The sequence below is a fragment of the Penicillium chermesinum genome, assembly GCF_028974085.1.
Source record: "Penicillium chermesinum strain IBT 19713 chromosome Unknown utg000002l:1.0-5270490.0:1.0-5274688.0, whole genome shotgun sequence".
In the NCBI taxonomy this organism is placed as follows: Eukaryota; Fungi; Ascomycota; class Eurotiomycetes; order Eurotiales; family Aspergillaceae; genus Penicillium; species Penicillium chermesinum.
In genome coordinates, this window is record NW_026695312.1 from 4,147,896 (window position 1) to 4,160,125 (window position 12,230).

The window sequence follows — 12,230 nt, forward strand, 5'->3', positions numbered from 1 at the left end:
TATGGAACAGCAGTGCTCAAAGATCGCAGAAACACTGCCTCGTATACTTTTCGGGGATATTCATCCCAGTCATTAATGCCAATGCCGATCTAGCGCCTCTCGTGTAGGAGATTGACAAACATCCGAGCTCGCGGAATCACCCCAATCACTAATTGTGGCGACGAGTGGAGCTCTACATCACGCCGATCCCGATATCAGAAGGACTAGGGGTCTTGGTTTTCCAAAAGTACTCCCGTAAAGGGCCAGAACAACTTACTTAACATCTCGGGTGCCAGGAGGCAGATATTTGTCATTAGTCCGATTCAGGAACCCAAAAGTACCAGATCCACACGGCAGCGCACCGTCCAGCAACGCTCCCGCTGGGTGACCCATGCAAACTTGAAGGAATTGTAAGTCGCCCATAAACTCTCCCACAGACAAAAATAGACTTATTTCTGATCCGATGTTCGTTCTTCTCCAACACATAATCTTGGGAATCACTTTCCCGAGCGGAGAAAAGGATACGGCACGCTGAACGTCCCATTTTCAGCTCAGCCCGAGTAGAAACCAATGAGGACGGCCTGTTTTCTCGGGGTTGGACCGCAGGCTCGAACAAAACGTACCTCGAGGGTGGAGATCTTCCCACTAGAGACCGGGATCTAGGTGGGTCATGTGTCAAGATGGTGGGCTCCGAAGATTCCAAGCCAATCCGTATCCAGACTCCGGGCCTGGAACAGGATCGCTATCTCCTACTAGCAAAGAGGGGCCATGATCCAGCGTCCTAGAACCTGGGGACTTGGTTTCGTCCAAGGTCGCATCTCCGGGCCCGGCCTGCCACCGAAGCCCTAATCAAGCCTCTCCGCCAAGGAGCCATATACTGTAGTTGGTTCGTGTTTTTGTCGCCGATCTGCACTGCTCTCCCCTGCTAAAGGGAGGCCCACGTTTTGGGGACTAAGCTAGCTCGTGTTGGATTATTATCCACAATACGAATGACCCTATCCTCGTTTTTGGAGGTAATAATCCTGGGGTAAGGTGGACATGGATCCTGCAATCAGTAGTAAAGCTGGCGGCCCAAACGAGGTGAGTGGACCTCCCCCGAAGCCCCTGTTCAAGAGGATTTGTGAAGATTTCAATAAATGCAGGGTTGAGGAGCTTTCTCTTGCACCTCTTCTTTTTCTTGTACCCTCTTGTACTGTCCGGTGGCCTTCTCCCGGTGTCCTGGTGACAGGCCAATCTGTTCATCTGAATCAATACGCTTCTTGGTCCACTGGCAAATTTTTTTAAACCCTCCGTTCTTACTTGTCCTTCACAATGACCGCCGATCATGGTTCGCAAGGTCCGGTGGTGACATTGCTTTTGCAATCCTTACATTCATCGTGTTGGCCCTGAGGCTGTTTTCGCGCATTTACGTTCTGGGGAAATTTGGCATCGATGACTGTAAGTAGCTCTATTGATACGAGGACGAAGTCAGAGGTTTCTGCTAACGAATCTGGGAAGATTTGATCGTTGGAGCTTGCGTAGGAAGGCCCTTACCCGTGCACGCGATCTCAGCTAAACAGATGAAACAGCTCCTGGCTTGGGCATTTATCGCTGCTACTCTTGTTGGTATGAAAATCTCAGCATCCGGATTATCAAGCCTTGTCTAACAAATTGCAGCCGTTCAGAATGGACTTGGTCAACATTATGCCTACGTCGACAAAACAAAGATGGTTGAGTACGCCTTTGTATGGTCTATTCCAAGATGATCCCCAGTGGTAACGCTCGCTGATTTAATTCAGGCCGTTTGGCTGAGCTCCATGTTCTATCTGGCCTGCCTTGGATTTGTGAAAACCTCGGTCCTTTGTTTTTATATTCGACTGGGCGACCGGGTGCTTACCCGGATGTCCTACGTGATGATCGGAGTCATTGTATGCCAAGCCGGTTCCTTCGTCCTCGTTGCAGCTTTCCAATGCAGCCCGGTAAGCATGGCTTGGACGAGCACAGGCCCAGGGAAATGCGTTGATATCAATGTCTTCTACCTGTGCAACGCGGCTCTGAACATCCTTACAGATCTCTTGACGTACTCTTTGCCGGCCCGAGTTATCTTGAAACTCCAGATTCCTCAAAAACAGAAGATCGCCCTAATTTTTATCCTCTGCTTGGGTCTCTTGTATGTGATCAAACCCCCCCCCCCTTGTGGCGCTGTGCGGATGCTAACGAAGCCCGCTTCTCTAGTGCTTGCATTTCATCAATCATCCGGATCACGTACATCCCGGCCATGCTCACCTCCCCGATGCTACCTACGCAATTAGCGGTGCCATGTACTGGTCTGTTATCGAGACCAACGTTGGCATTTTTGCCGCATCCATCCCGTCATTCAAAGCGATTGCCTCCCGCTTCTTGCCTCGATTCATCGGGGAATACAGCAGCGGGAGGAAATACGGGCCTTGGTCTGGGAATACCCCCGGAAGATGGGACCGGTTTTACGAGAGTGACCGATCCCAATGCTTCGAAATCCAGGACTGATGATGGGATAGCGATGAGCTCCCAGATTGGTGCAGGGAGACAGAAACCATTCCAGCCAGGAACGAATAATTATTCCTGATGGCAAGATCTTCACTCAGACGGAGATCGAAACCACTTTCGAGTCTCACGATGACTTCCTGTCGTCCTTGGATCGGGCTCGACGGCCCAAACGTGGCATGTAAACAAGATTGCATTCTCCCCTATTTCAGTACCGATTGCTTAATAACACACCTCATCCTATTACAGTGTTTTGCGTCTTGTAAACGCATTGAAGCAATGGATGTAGCGGCCTCGGACAATACCACAGATCGATATGGCTACTGGTGCTCGAGACAATTTGTCATAGCACCATGATACTAGTACCAAACAACGCCTTGTTAAGCAAGGGACCCTCCAGTAAACGTGGGGAGATAAGGGTGGCTGGATGGCTCTTGGTTCTTTCTCCTCTTAGCTTGGATAGCCCTACATCGAGGCGCCTACATCCGGTTGGCCTTTCATTTCTTGGGTTGGCCGACTGTGTTACACAGGATGATCATCTACAGATAGATCACTAATTGGTATCGCTGCAAATAGTGAACAAAGGGCACCCTAAGTAAAGAAGATACGTCTGTGTTCTATGGTTCAGAGTTATACAGCAAGTGCTAATCCCCAAGGCCAGGCTCTTTAATAGCGAGTCAACGCTGCTCAGGAGTGTTATGGGGATGATTTTACACTTCATTCTAGAATTACCCCTCATCATCTTATCTGGGGCCCAATCGGACAATTCATGGCTGTGGCCAACTGTTGCCCCAGATCACATTCCGCAGTTGTGCCTCCTATCGATGTCGACCCAATCTCCACCCGAGCTATGAACCTCGGTCGATCTACTTGAGTTTTCCCAACTCCCCCTTCTCTACATCACATCGACACGGCTCATACCACCCCATGGATCTCATTCTACAGGTCATCTTCGACCAATCTCGTGATGAGTCATCACGCTCGGGGAAGCAACTAAACCATAAGAGGCATGAGGCTCTCTCGGGTGTCACCTAACTCGCGATCCCGGCAGAGCCAAAAAAGCCAAAAAAGAAAAAAAAAGAAAAGAAAACATCAGAACAAAAAAGACAGCAAGGAACTCCCCGACCTTGGAAAAAAGACCTCGAAAGCAGGACCCCACTTACCTTCCTCCTCTAAGATGATACATATAGACAACGAGCACCCCCCGCCCGAGCAGCAGCCAAAAAGACGCAGGATGATGCCGGACCACGCAAACAAACGATTCTCCTCGCCAGCAGCCATCAGCTTTGTGCCGCACATGGGCCTTCCCATACCTATGAGCACGCCAGACCTCTCCCTCTCCGCCCGCGCACACCTGCACACATTCGAAACCGCCTGCCGAGAAGGCAACCTGCCCGCCGTCATGGCCGTCACGCTCTCCGACGCCCGCACCCCCGAGCTCCTCCACCACGGCCTCATGCTCGCGCTCGCAGCAGGCCACGTCGAAATAACACACCACCTTCTTGCAAACGGCGCCTTCATCGACCGCCGCACGCCCGTGCAAATCCTGTCTGCCCCGGAAGCCGTCCAAGTCCCGCTCTTCGACCTCCTCGCCCAGCACGGCTGGACGCCCGGCGAGCTCGGCGCCGTGCTGCTCCCGCGCGTCGTCACTAATCTCCCTCTGCTGAACTGGTTCCTGCTGCATGGCGTGGACCCGAATCTCGGGACGGCCGCGGGGGATGTAGCCAACGACCCGAACCCACGGTCTTGTGCAGCGCTGGAAGCTGCGTCTGCGCGGGGAGAGGTCGAGGCGGTGCGGCTGCTGCTGGATGCCGGGGCGGAGATCCACTATGGGACGCCGTTGCATTTTGCGGCGGGGGCGTGTTCGCCGGGGATTTCGCCGCGGAGCGTGACGACAAAGGAGTTTGATGCGAGTCGCATTCCGGTGATGGCGCTGCTGGTGGAGAGGGGCGCGGATGTGAATCAGAAGGGAGAGTCGAGGGTCGTTGTGCACCATCCCATCATGTATGCAGCTATGGCCGGTGCTGTTGAGCGGGTGAGGTGGTTGGTAGATCAGGGGGCTGATCCGGAGGCCAAGGGGGCCTGGGGAAGTGCAGCCGAGTATGTTGCTATGATTGGGAGTGATGAGATGAGGAGTATCGTGCAGCGGGGGATTGAGAGGAAGCAGCGGTCGAGGATCTCGCGTCAGAGCTTTGCTATTCGCCCGAAATCGGTCGTGAGGTAGGTTGGAGCTGGTTGGCGTGTTGACTTGGAAGGGTTTTTCCTCCTTACGTTCATGATGATACTATACGTACACGACTTTGATAGATGTAGATATACCCTGATGGCATTGGTACATAGCATAATTACATGGTTTTTTTTCGCTGTGCTGGACCACGGCGCTTGGGTTTATGAGCGTGTTGACAGATCTACGATATCGTGAAGAGCTCCCTTGTATACAATGATCTCCCGGCGTTGGCATTGATCAATCGCTTTGGAAGGCTTGACTGTCCGATATAGACCGGCAGCTGCGAGGTACATTCCCTCATCACTCAGGTGAAGTATCGACAGCTTCAAGCTACGACATGGGTTTGCTGTAACGTGAAGTACTGATACATCTCCTCAACGAGGTTCAGATCCCAGCAACTCGCAAAAGACACAGAGCACTACAACAGAGCAACATGCCTGGGAAACTCAATGAGAACCCGTAGACTATCCAAACTATGGATCCAAACCATGGATAGAAATCCTAATGCAGAAGGTTCCCCGGAGCCGTACCATTGTCTATATCATGTCGTGCAAGTCTCAGCTCATGTCCGCGTCGCCGTTTCCACATTCAGCAGCCATCTTCCAGAGCTCCGCCACATCTCTTCGATCTTGCGATCCTTCCTGTCCGGCCCTACAATCCACGTAGTCCCCTGTTAGGCAACTCCTTTTCCCCAAGCAATGATTCGATATGAGGCCATTCTGAGTCCATGAAGATAAGCTCCGCCACACTTCATCTGCATGTGCGAGCCAAAGTATATCTCCAAAGCCAATCTCTTCATATGAATTCGTAACTGCCCATACAGCAGGCATCTACATAAAACAAAAATTACATACCAGCCATCAACATGGAACATAGATACAAGGCATCCCTAGTTCAGAGGGTCTCTAAAAATAGGCTCCCTTGACGAAACATCCCAAATAGTACCAGCCACAATCTACATACGGTAGTGGATCCTCACCCACTTACCCAAACAGTCTCCCAACGACTCCCCGCTAACCCAGAAGAGCCAGACCACGGGTACCTGTTACCCCTTTGGGCGAGACGCGAAATGGCATTAGTTAGTTAGTTACTCAGCCCGCATTATTCAGCATCCTCGCACCGCCACATACAGGGGAAATACAAAGCTGGCCCACTTATTTCCGTTATCGATAACCACCTCGCATACAGCGGATTACAGCCTGAATGCAGTGGGTCTTCCCCCCAGCTCGCAGCTTTATCGATGGTCAATCACGGCAATGATAGTCGCCCGAGAGAAAGCCACCACCCACCCCCCCACCTGTGGGCCTGAAAAAGTGGTGTCCGCTGAGCAAAAGCTGACTCCGCAGAAAACCCAGCCCTTTTCGCCCGTAAACGCCGATTGCTGGGCCAGCAAGCCACAAGTGACCTGCGGTGGAGAGAAAGTGGGTTGTGGACGGCCCCGACAGTCCACCACACCCAATCTAAACTTTGCGACTGGCATCGATCTCCAGTGTTACGCCTAACCTACTGTATGTACACTCCTCTTCCTCCTCCCGGGCGGTTCCACTGCTCGACGTGTCCGTGTGAATCAATGTAACGATTGACCCGGGACCCCTCGGAAGAAGCGGTTCTCTGTTCTTTTCTTTTTTCTAAGTTTTCTCTAAATTTTCCACTTGATGCCCCCGGCTCGCACGGGGTTCCAAGATCAACTGCTTATCGTTATCGCGGTAGCGCTACCCGCCCGCGTCAATCTTCTGCCTACTCGAGCGATCCCGAGCCCGCTAGTGGGCTGGGACTTGCTTGAGGATGGTTGCAATTGGCCACTCTCATTGGCTAGAGACTAACTGACCCTTTTTTGTACACTCACATAATCAGCTGTGCCTCTCGCGTCAGCGGTTTATAAGCAGTGCTACCTGGGCGCCCCGGTGGATTTGAGGCGCTCCATGGCGTTCGAGAGAGTGGGAGGGAACCACCGGCCTCATCCTTACAACGCCTGTGGCTTGAGGGCTGGAACCTGGTGTCTGGACTTGGGCTAGAATAAAACGAGGGAGAGCTTTGGGGGGGAATTTTGGAGAGGGGCGGGTTCAATTGTTTGTTTTTCCCCTTGAAATTCTGTAGGGCTTTGTATCCCCAGGTAGGGTCGTTGGATGTTAAGATCGGGATTGTGATTAGGTCTGTGTAGCTACCGTCGGACTTCGTTTTTCTTTTTTTTTTTTACAATTATTCAGAGCTATGTTCACTCCCATGCGATTGCCTAAATTGTGTTTACTGTATTTAGAAAAAAAAATAAGATGGAATTGAAAAGCCTAACGGTAGGGTTAAAAAGCTCGGGTTAAAGCTCAGGATTGGGGCCGGCTTACGCGGTGTGAGAGGAGAGACATGAACGCGAGTACAGTGGACACAAAGTCAAATTGGGGATATTGATTCGTCGCATGAACGGCAGAAGAGAGGTGGGAAGGAAGCAAAATCCCCGAGCCAATGTGTGAGGGGTGGATACGGAGGAGAAAGGTAGCTCACCCAATGCAACAGGGGCTGGTATGTGGCTTGAGATCGACGGGTATGATTGGGGGATAGAGGCTTATACAAATTTGGTGTGCGCCAAAGCTCCACTGGGTACGGAGTTGATCTGTGCTTGGTGGATGGGGTCGAAACGTCCGGGCTCCATAAGATGGCAGCGGTGATGTGGGGCTCTGATGGGCTGCTTTTGAACTGAGCACAAAGGGTACCTATGCCCTACCTCATGTAGTCAGGGTCTGGGCTTCCTGTTGTAGGAATTGTCGGCCTGCATCACGATTGACAGGCATTACGAAGCTCCTCGCTTCAAACTCCGCAAAAGTCAAATTTCGAGCTCCGTGACTAATAGGATCATTCTAACTACATCGGGGAGAAAATGAGATGGTTTTGGAAGCATAGAAACAGATATCCAGCATGTTCTTCTTGTTGTAGATATTAGACAAACAAAGATAGTAGCAATAATGTACATCTTTTTCGGGGGGGGGGTGCTATACATATCATACAAAGGTCAAACAATAGTATACGCGACAGAATCCTTCCCACGTATATACAAACACCAGCCGCCCATCCAGAAGCAAAAGCACCATCCAATGCAGTCAAGGAAGAAATTGCATGCAAGAGACATCGACATCATCGCGTAAGATCGTAGGAATGGAAATGATAATAATACATGACACAATGCGGTTCGTAATAGACGTGAAAAGCTGCAAGCGAAGATAACAACTGAGACAGGGCCGTACAGACAAGATACATGCTGCTTTGGGGGGGAAGGCGTGTTGATCAAAAATGTGTCGCAGGATCGAACATGGTTCAGAATGGCGCCAAGACGCCCGCACACGTCAGGCAAAGGTAGGGGGTAGAGAGGGATTGGAAGCTCATCAGTCGGTGGGGTGCGTCATCCTTTGCTGTAAAAGACCCGATCTTGCGACGTACATTCGACGTCAACCACAGGTCGTGTGGGCTCGGTGGATATCATGACGTCAGTGGGCTGGGGTTCAGGCCACAAGGCCACACCCTGCCAATCCGGGAGTCCCGAAACGGAAGCAGACCCCGACGATCTGGGACGGACGGTGGGGCTAGTCTCTCAATCGAGCTCTCCATCGAGCGCCTATGATGTCATGTGCGAAGCTTCGTGCCCCCCTCTATAGGGTTGATCGAGAATTATCGTCATGATGATGGTCGCGGGTAAGTTTAGTCTCTTCCCCGGCGACGCTGCTTGCCAGGCCAGTCCACTTCGGGGTGCACAACACGCATGTGTCGGGTAAGGGCGTCGTTGCGGCTAAACGTCTTCTCCTCGGTACAGAGATGACACCGCACCTTTTGCTTGCGCGCATTGTGGATAGTATCTTCATGACGGGTCAAATCGTAAGGGCGGGAGAAGATCGAGTTGCAAGGCTTGCCAGTAGACGGGTTGATACGCTCGCATCGGTGCGGGCCGGCCTGGGAATTGCGCATTGAAGTATCGCGGGCAACCAAGTGACCCCCGGGCGATGTCTGGCGATGAGCCTCCCGCTTGTGGCGCTGGAGCTTCGATGGAGACTCGAAACGATGAGTGCAGCCATGGTAGGTGCAGGTGTAGGTACCGGTATCTGAAGAAGTGTTTCTGGGACGCGAGAGAGTGGGAGTCTCCGCCTGCAGACGTGGTGACACCTCCACTGAAGCGCGTACCTCGTTAGAGGGCATTCCAGAGAGAACATCGGGCTGCTGCAAGTAGCTCTGCTGCGATCGCTGGAGTTGCTGAGCCAATCCGTAAGGAGCCTGCGAGACCGGAGCGTAGTGAGAAGGGAAGGTGTCCATCGTAGCCATAGGCTGCGCCTGGCGCATTGTGCCGCTGTCTCGGCGAAGGCCGAGAACATCCCCGAGGTTGAAGTCGGACTGTCGGGGGGAACAGCGGAGCCATGGCGGCATCTTCGCCTTCGTTGAAATCGAGGACGGCGTCCTTGGGAGACATGGTCTTCAAGTCGGACTGGTTGGAGGATGCCGCATTCATACCATTCTGTGCCATCGGAACACTGGTAGCCATGTGCGGATGGAAGTTCGCGTACTCGGAGCTTTGGCGAAATGGGGATCGTTCGCGCTTGAGACCGGATACTGGCGACTGAGACCGAGCAGAGAGGTGTCCCTGGCTGGCGGCTTGGATGCGATCGGCCATCATGTTGCGGGGAACCATGAGGTTTTGACTCATGGGCTTTGACATCTGTGGAGCAGCCATCACAGTCGGGTTAAACAGTTCATCCTGATAGATATCTGAGATAGTACGATCGAGCTTAGGGACTCCAATGCCCATTCCATTTCCATTGCCGTTGGCATATTCTGAAGACACGTCGCTGGGTAAGTACTCGTCCATCCACCAAGTTGGATTAAAGCGCTGGGTCTCACCATTCGTCATCTTGGACAGATCGTCAATCTCGTCCAAGCTAGTCTGGGGGGTGACTGGCGAATTGTGGCTCAACGTAGAAACCGAAGGAGCAAGAGAGTGCGAGTGCTCGTTCTGTTGTTGCTGTTGGGGCGATTGTTTCGTTTGGTCCATGATAGCCCTTCTCATGGCTGACTCCGCCTCCACACTGCTGGCGTCCTGAGACGGGTCGTAGTTCTGGAAGGGTGCGGCCAGGAATGAGTTCTGGACGGGGGTCTGCACTGGGGTAGGCAGAGGCTTGTTGGAGCTGTCTGAGCGACGATGTGATGAGCCGGATGGTGAGGCCTTGGAGGGGAACGGAATGCGAGCGGGGCTCAGAAGTTGCAAGTTATTGTCCCAAGCTTGGTTGGGAGCCACGGGTTGTTGGGTCAACATTGGGGTATAGTATTGCGGGTATTGGCCGAGATATTGTGATGAGGGTGAAGCAGAGCTCTGAACGTCCATGGATGGGTTGTAGGAAGACGCGGGTGTCATCGAAGGAGCCCCGTAAGAGCTGATTGTCCACCGAGGTGGGTGGGTAGGGGTTGGAGAAGGTTGGCGAGGAAAAGGTGGGTGAGGAAGGAGCGGAAGAGGGCGGAGAGGCGAACTGGTTTGGCTGATATTGGAAAAGCGGTTGAAGATAAGATTGCTGGTACTGCTGAGAGTTCTCGGCGAACTCAGGTGGAAACTGATCGTCTTGTATGATGATGTCTTCCGGGTTGTATGGATCAGTGATGAGATCCTTACGTGTATACATAAGCATTATGTTCTCACGTAGAGGACGTCAACAGAGGTGGGAGGTGGGGGGAGGCTGATTTGCCACCGGGGATGGCAAGATTTATATAGGTGAATTTCCGACGGCTCAAGGTCCGAGGGATCCCTGGGGGTGGAAAATGACTTGAGATTCTGGGTTGGAAATCTGGTTGGTTGAGAGGGAAGAGTCTGGAAACGTCGAGAGGCTCAGGCAGGTGATGATGGTATGGGTGAACCTTAAAGTAGGAAAGTCTGGGAGGGTGAGATTGGGGTTCTTTAATGAGCCGGGCAAAAGATGAGTCTTACCAAGCTTGTGCCAGGATTATAATAAGTAGAGTTCAATAATGAGTAATGGAGCAGAAGGGAAACGCGGCACACTTAAGAAGATTCTATGGCCGAAGTATCAATTCAAGCCATGACGTTACCCCATGCTTGCAGGGGGAACCATTTGCCCAATCAGCAGCCACCTGGCTGCGATTGCTGGGATTCTTACCGTCGAGCCCGGACTGCCCGACCATCTTTCATACCGTAACGAATGCTCGGTTCCGCGCTATTCCATTTTGGGCCTTCTTTCTAGGATCCCCGTACCGTACGATTACCAATTCCTGACCATGATTACCGAGAACGAGAGCGACGGAGCGAGGCTTTGTCCCAACCCGACCCACTGATCTACCTGATGTCTGTGCTTGCAAAAAAAGGGAGAATTATTTCCAAAACAGGAATAAATAATACATTAATTCTAATTTGGAGTATCGCGAAATTCCGTTTGCCATTTTGGGCTTTTTCACCGTTTCTTTTTTTTTTTTTGAGGCATTCTATTTGTTCGATGAGTATCCTTTTTCTATCCCTCCCTTACTGCGTACATGGTCCTCAATCATGTCGATAACTGGAAGGATTAGGGGCTTTTGTCAGCGCGGACCACCCCACCTGGGCACCAAATCCACTTCATTGTGAATCAAAAATGAACATGACTGAATTGTGCCGGATGAGACATGACTCTAGGTCGAGTCATCGTAACAGATACTCATCCTCCAATCAACTTGAATCTATAGACCGAAAACCAAAGCCAAAACCGAAACCAAAACCAAAAACAAAAAAAAAAAAAAAAAAAAAAGAAAGAAAGAAAGAAAGAAAAGGAAGCAAACTAGTTCTGTCTGCATTACGGTAAGTCCGAGAAAATTCCAGCAGATCTCCAGATATCCTCCAAAATTAGGTTTTCTCAGTGACAGGGCTGAGCCACACTTGGGGTCATGCGGTTAGGAGACGCCGAATGCTGCCGACTACCCACAAAGGCCCGCATAACGAGTCCCGGGCCAGGAATGCCCCAAGCCACTTGTTGCTTGCTGCGCCACAAACGTGGCTTCCCGGTCTCCTGGGTCCTGCATTCTCTGGGGTAGATTCCACTTTTTTTTTTTCGCTACGATTGTATTGGCAGACGTGGCTATTCTAAGGCAAATGGTGACTTTTTTTTTTTTTAGCTTTTGTTTTTCCGCAGGTATAAGCTAAACAGATCCTGTACGCAGTGGGTGTTTGGGTCTTTCTAACCGAATACTCGGCAGCCTGTTTCTTTAGCTTCGTCCGAGACGGATCAGCTGACACTGGGCAGCTGACCCCGGATCTCCTGAGTCAAGCGATCTCCTGTTCCATGGGCAGACTCGTCGGAGCCGCGCTCGCGAATTGTGAGGCCCTTCTCGGCTACTGTGGACATGACAGTTCAAGGCCTTGGCGTCGCAGGTCACATGGGTCGTTGCCTTGTCTTCCAACTACATGCTTACAATTACGGGATGAATGTCATGGAATATCTGGCACGATCACATGGGTGAAAGCTAAGCATGCTCAACGATTCCTTATCCCGGTGACTAACTTCCTGACTCACAAAAC

The 12,230-nt window shown here is 51.7% G+C and overlaps 4 protein-coding genes across 4 annotated transcripts; 3 read left to right on the forward strand and 1 right to left on the reverse strand.

Annotated features, from left to right (window-relative positions):
* Positions 1-1,538: 1,538 nt before the first annotated feature.
* On the forward strand, positions 1,539-2,484 carry N7468_002419 (uncharacterized protein; the record flags this gene model as incomplete). The annotated part of the gene is made up of 4 exons (XM_058471716.1): positions 1,539-1,584; positions 1,636-1,703; positions 1,758-2,128; positions 2,271-2,484. The coding sequence occupies 4 exons, from the start codon at positions 1,539-1,541 to the stop codon at positions 2,482-2,484; spliced, it is 699 nt and encodes a 232-aa protein (XP_058334857.1).
* Positions 2,485-3,658: 1,174 nt separating this feature from the next.
* On the forward strand, positions 3,659-4,705 carry N7468_002420 (ankyrin repeat domain-containing protein; the record flags this gene model as incomplete). Its single annotated transcript, XM_058471717.1, has 1 exon — positions 3,659-4,705. One exon carries the CDS (start codon positions 3,659-3,661, stop codon positions 4,703-4,705), a length of 1,047 nt encoding a protein of 348 aa, XP_058334858.1.
* A 3,687-nt stretch (positions 4,706-8,392) lies between these two features.
* N7468_002421 (stress-regulated transcription factor RPN4) lies at positions 8,393-10,359 on the reverse strand (the record flags this gene model as incomplete). The annotated part of the gene is made up of 3 exons (XM_058471718.1): positions 8,393-9,076; positions 9,135-10,203; positions 10,253-10,359. 3 exons carry the CDS (start codon positions 10,357-10,359, stop codon positions 8,393-8,395), a joined length of 1,860 nt encoding a protein of 619 aa, XP_058334859.1.
* A 418-nt stretch (positions 10,360-10,777) lies between these two features.
* On the forward strand, positions 10,778-11,017 carry N7468_002422 (uncharacterized protein; the record flags this gene model as incomplete). Its single annotated transcript, XM_058471719.1, has 1 exon — positions 10,778-11,017. One exon carries the CDS (start codon positions 10,778-10,780, stop codon positions 11,015-11,017), a length of 240 nt encoding a protein of 79 aa, XP_058334860.1.
* Positions 11,018-12,230: the final 1,213 nt, after the last annotated feature.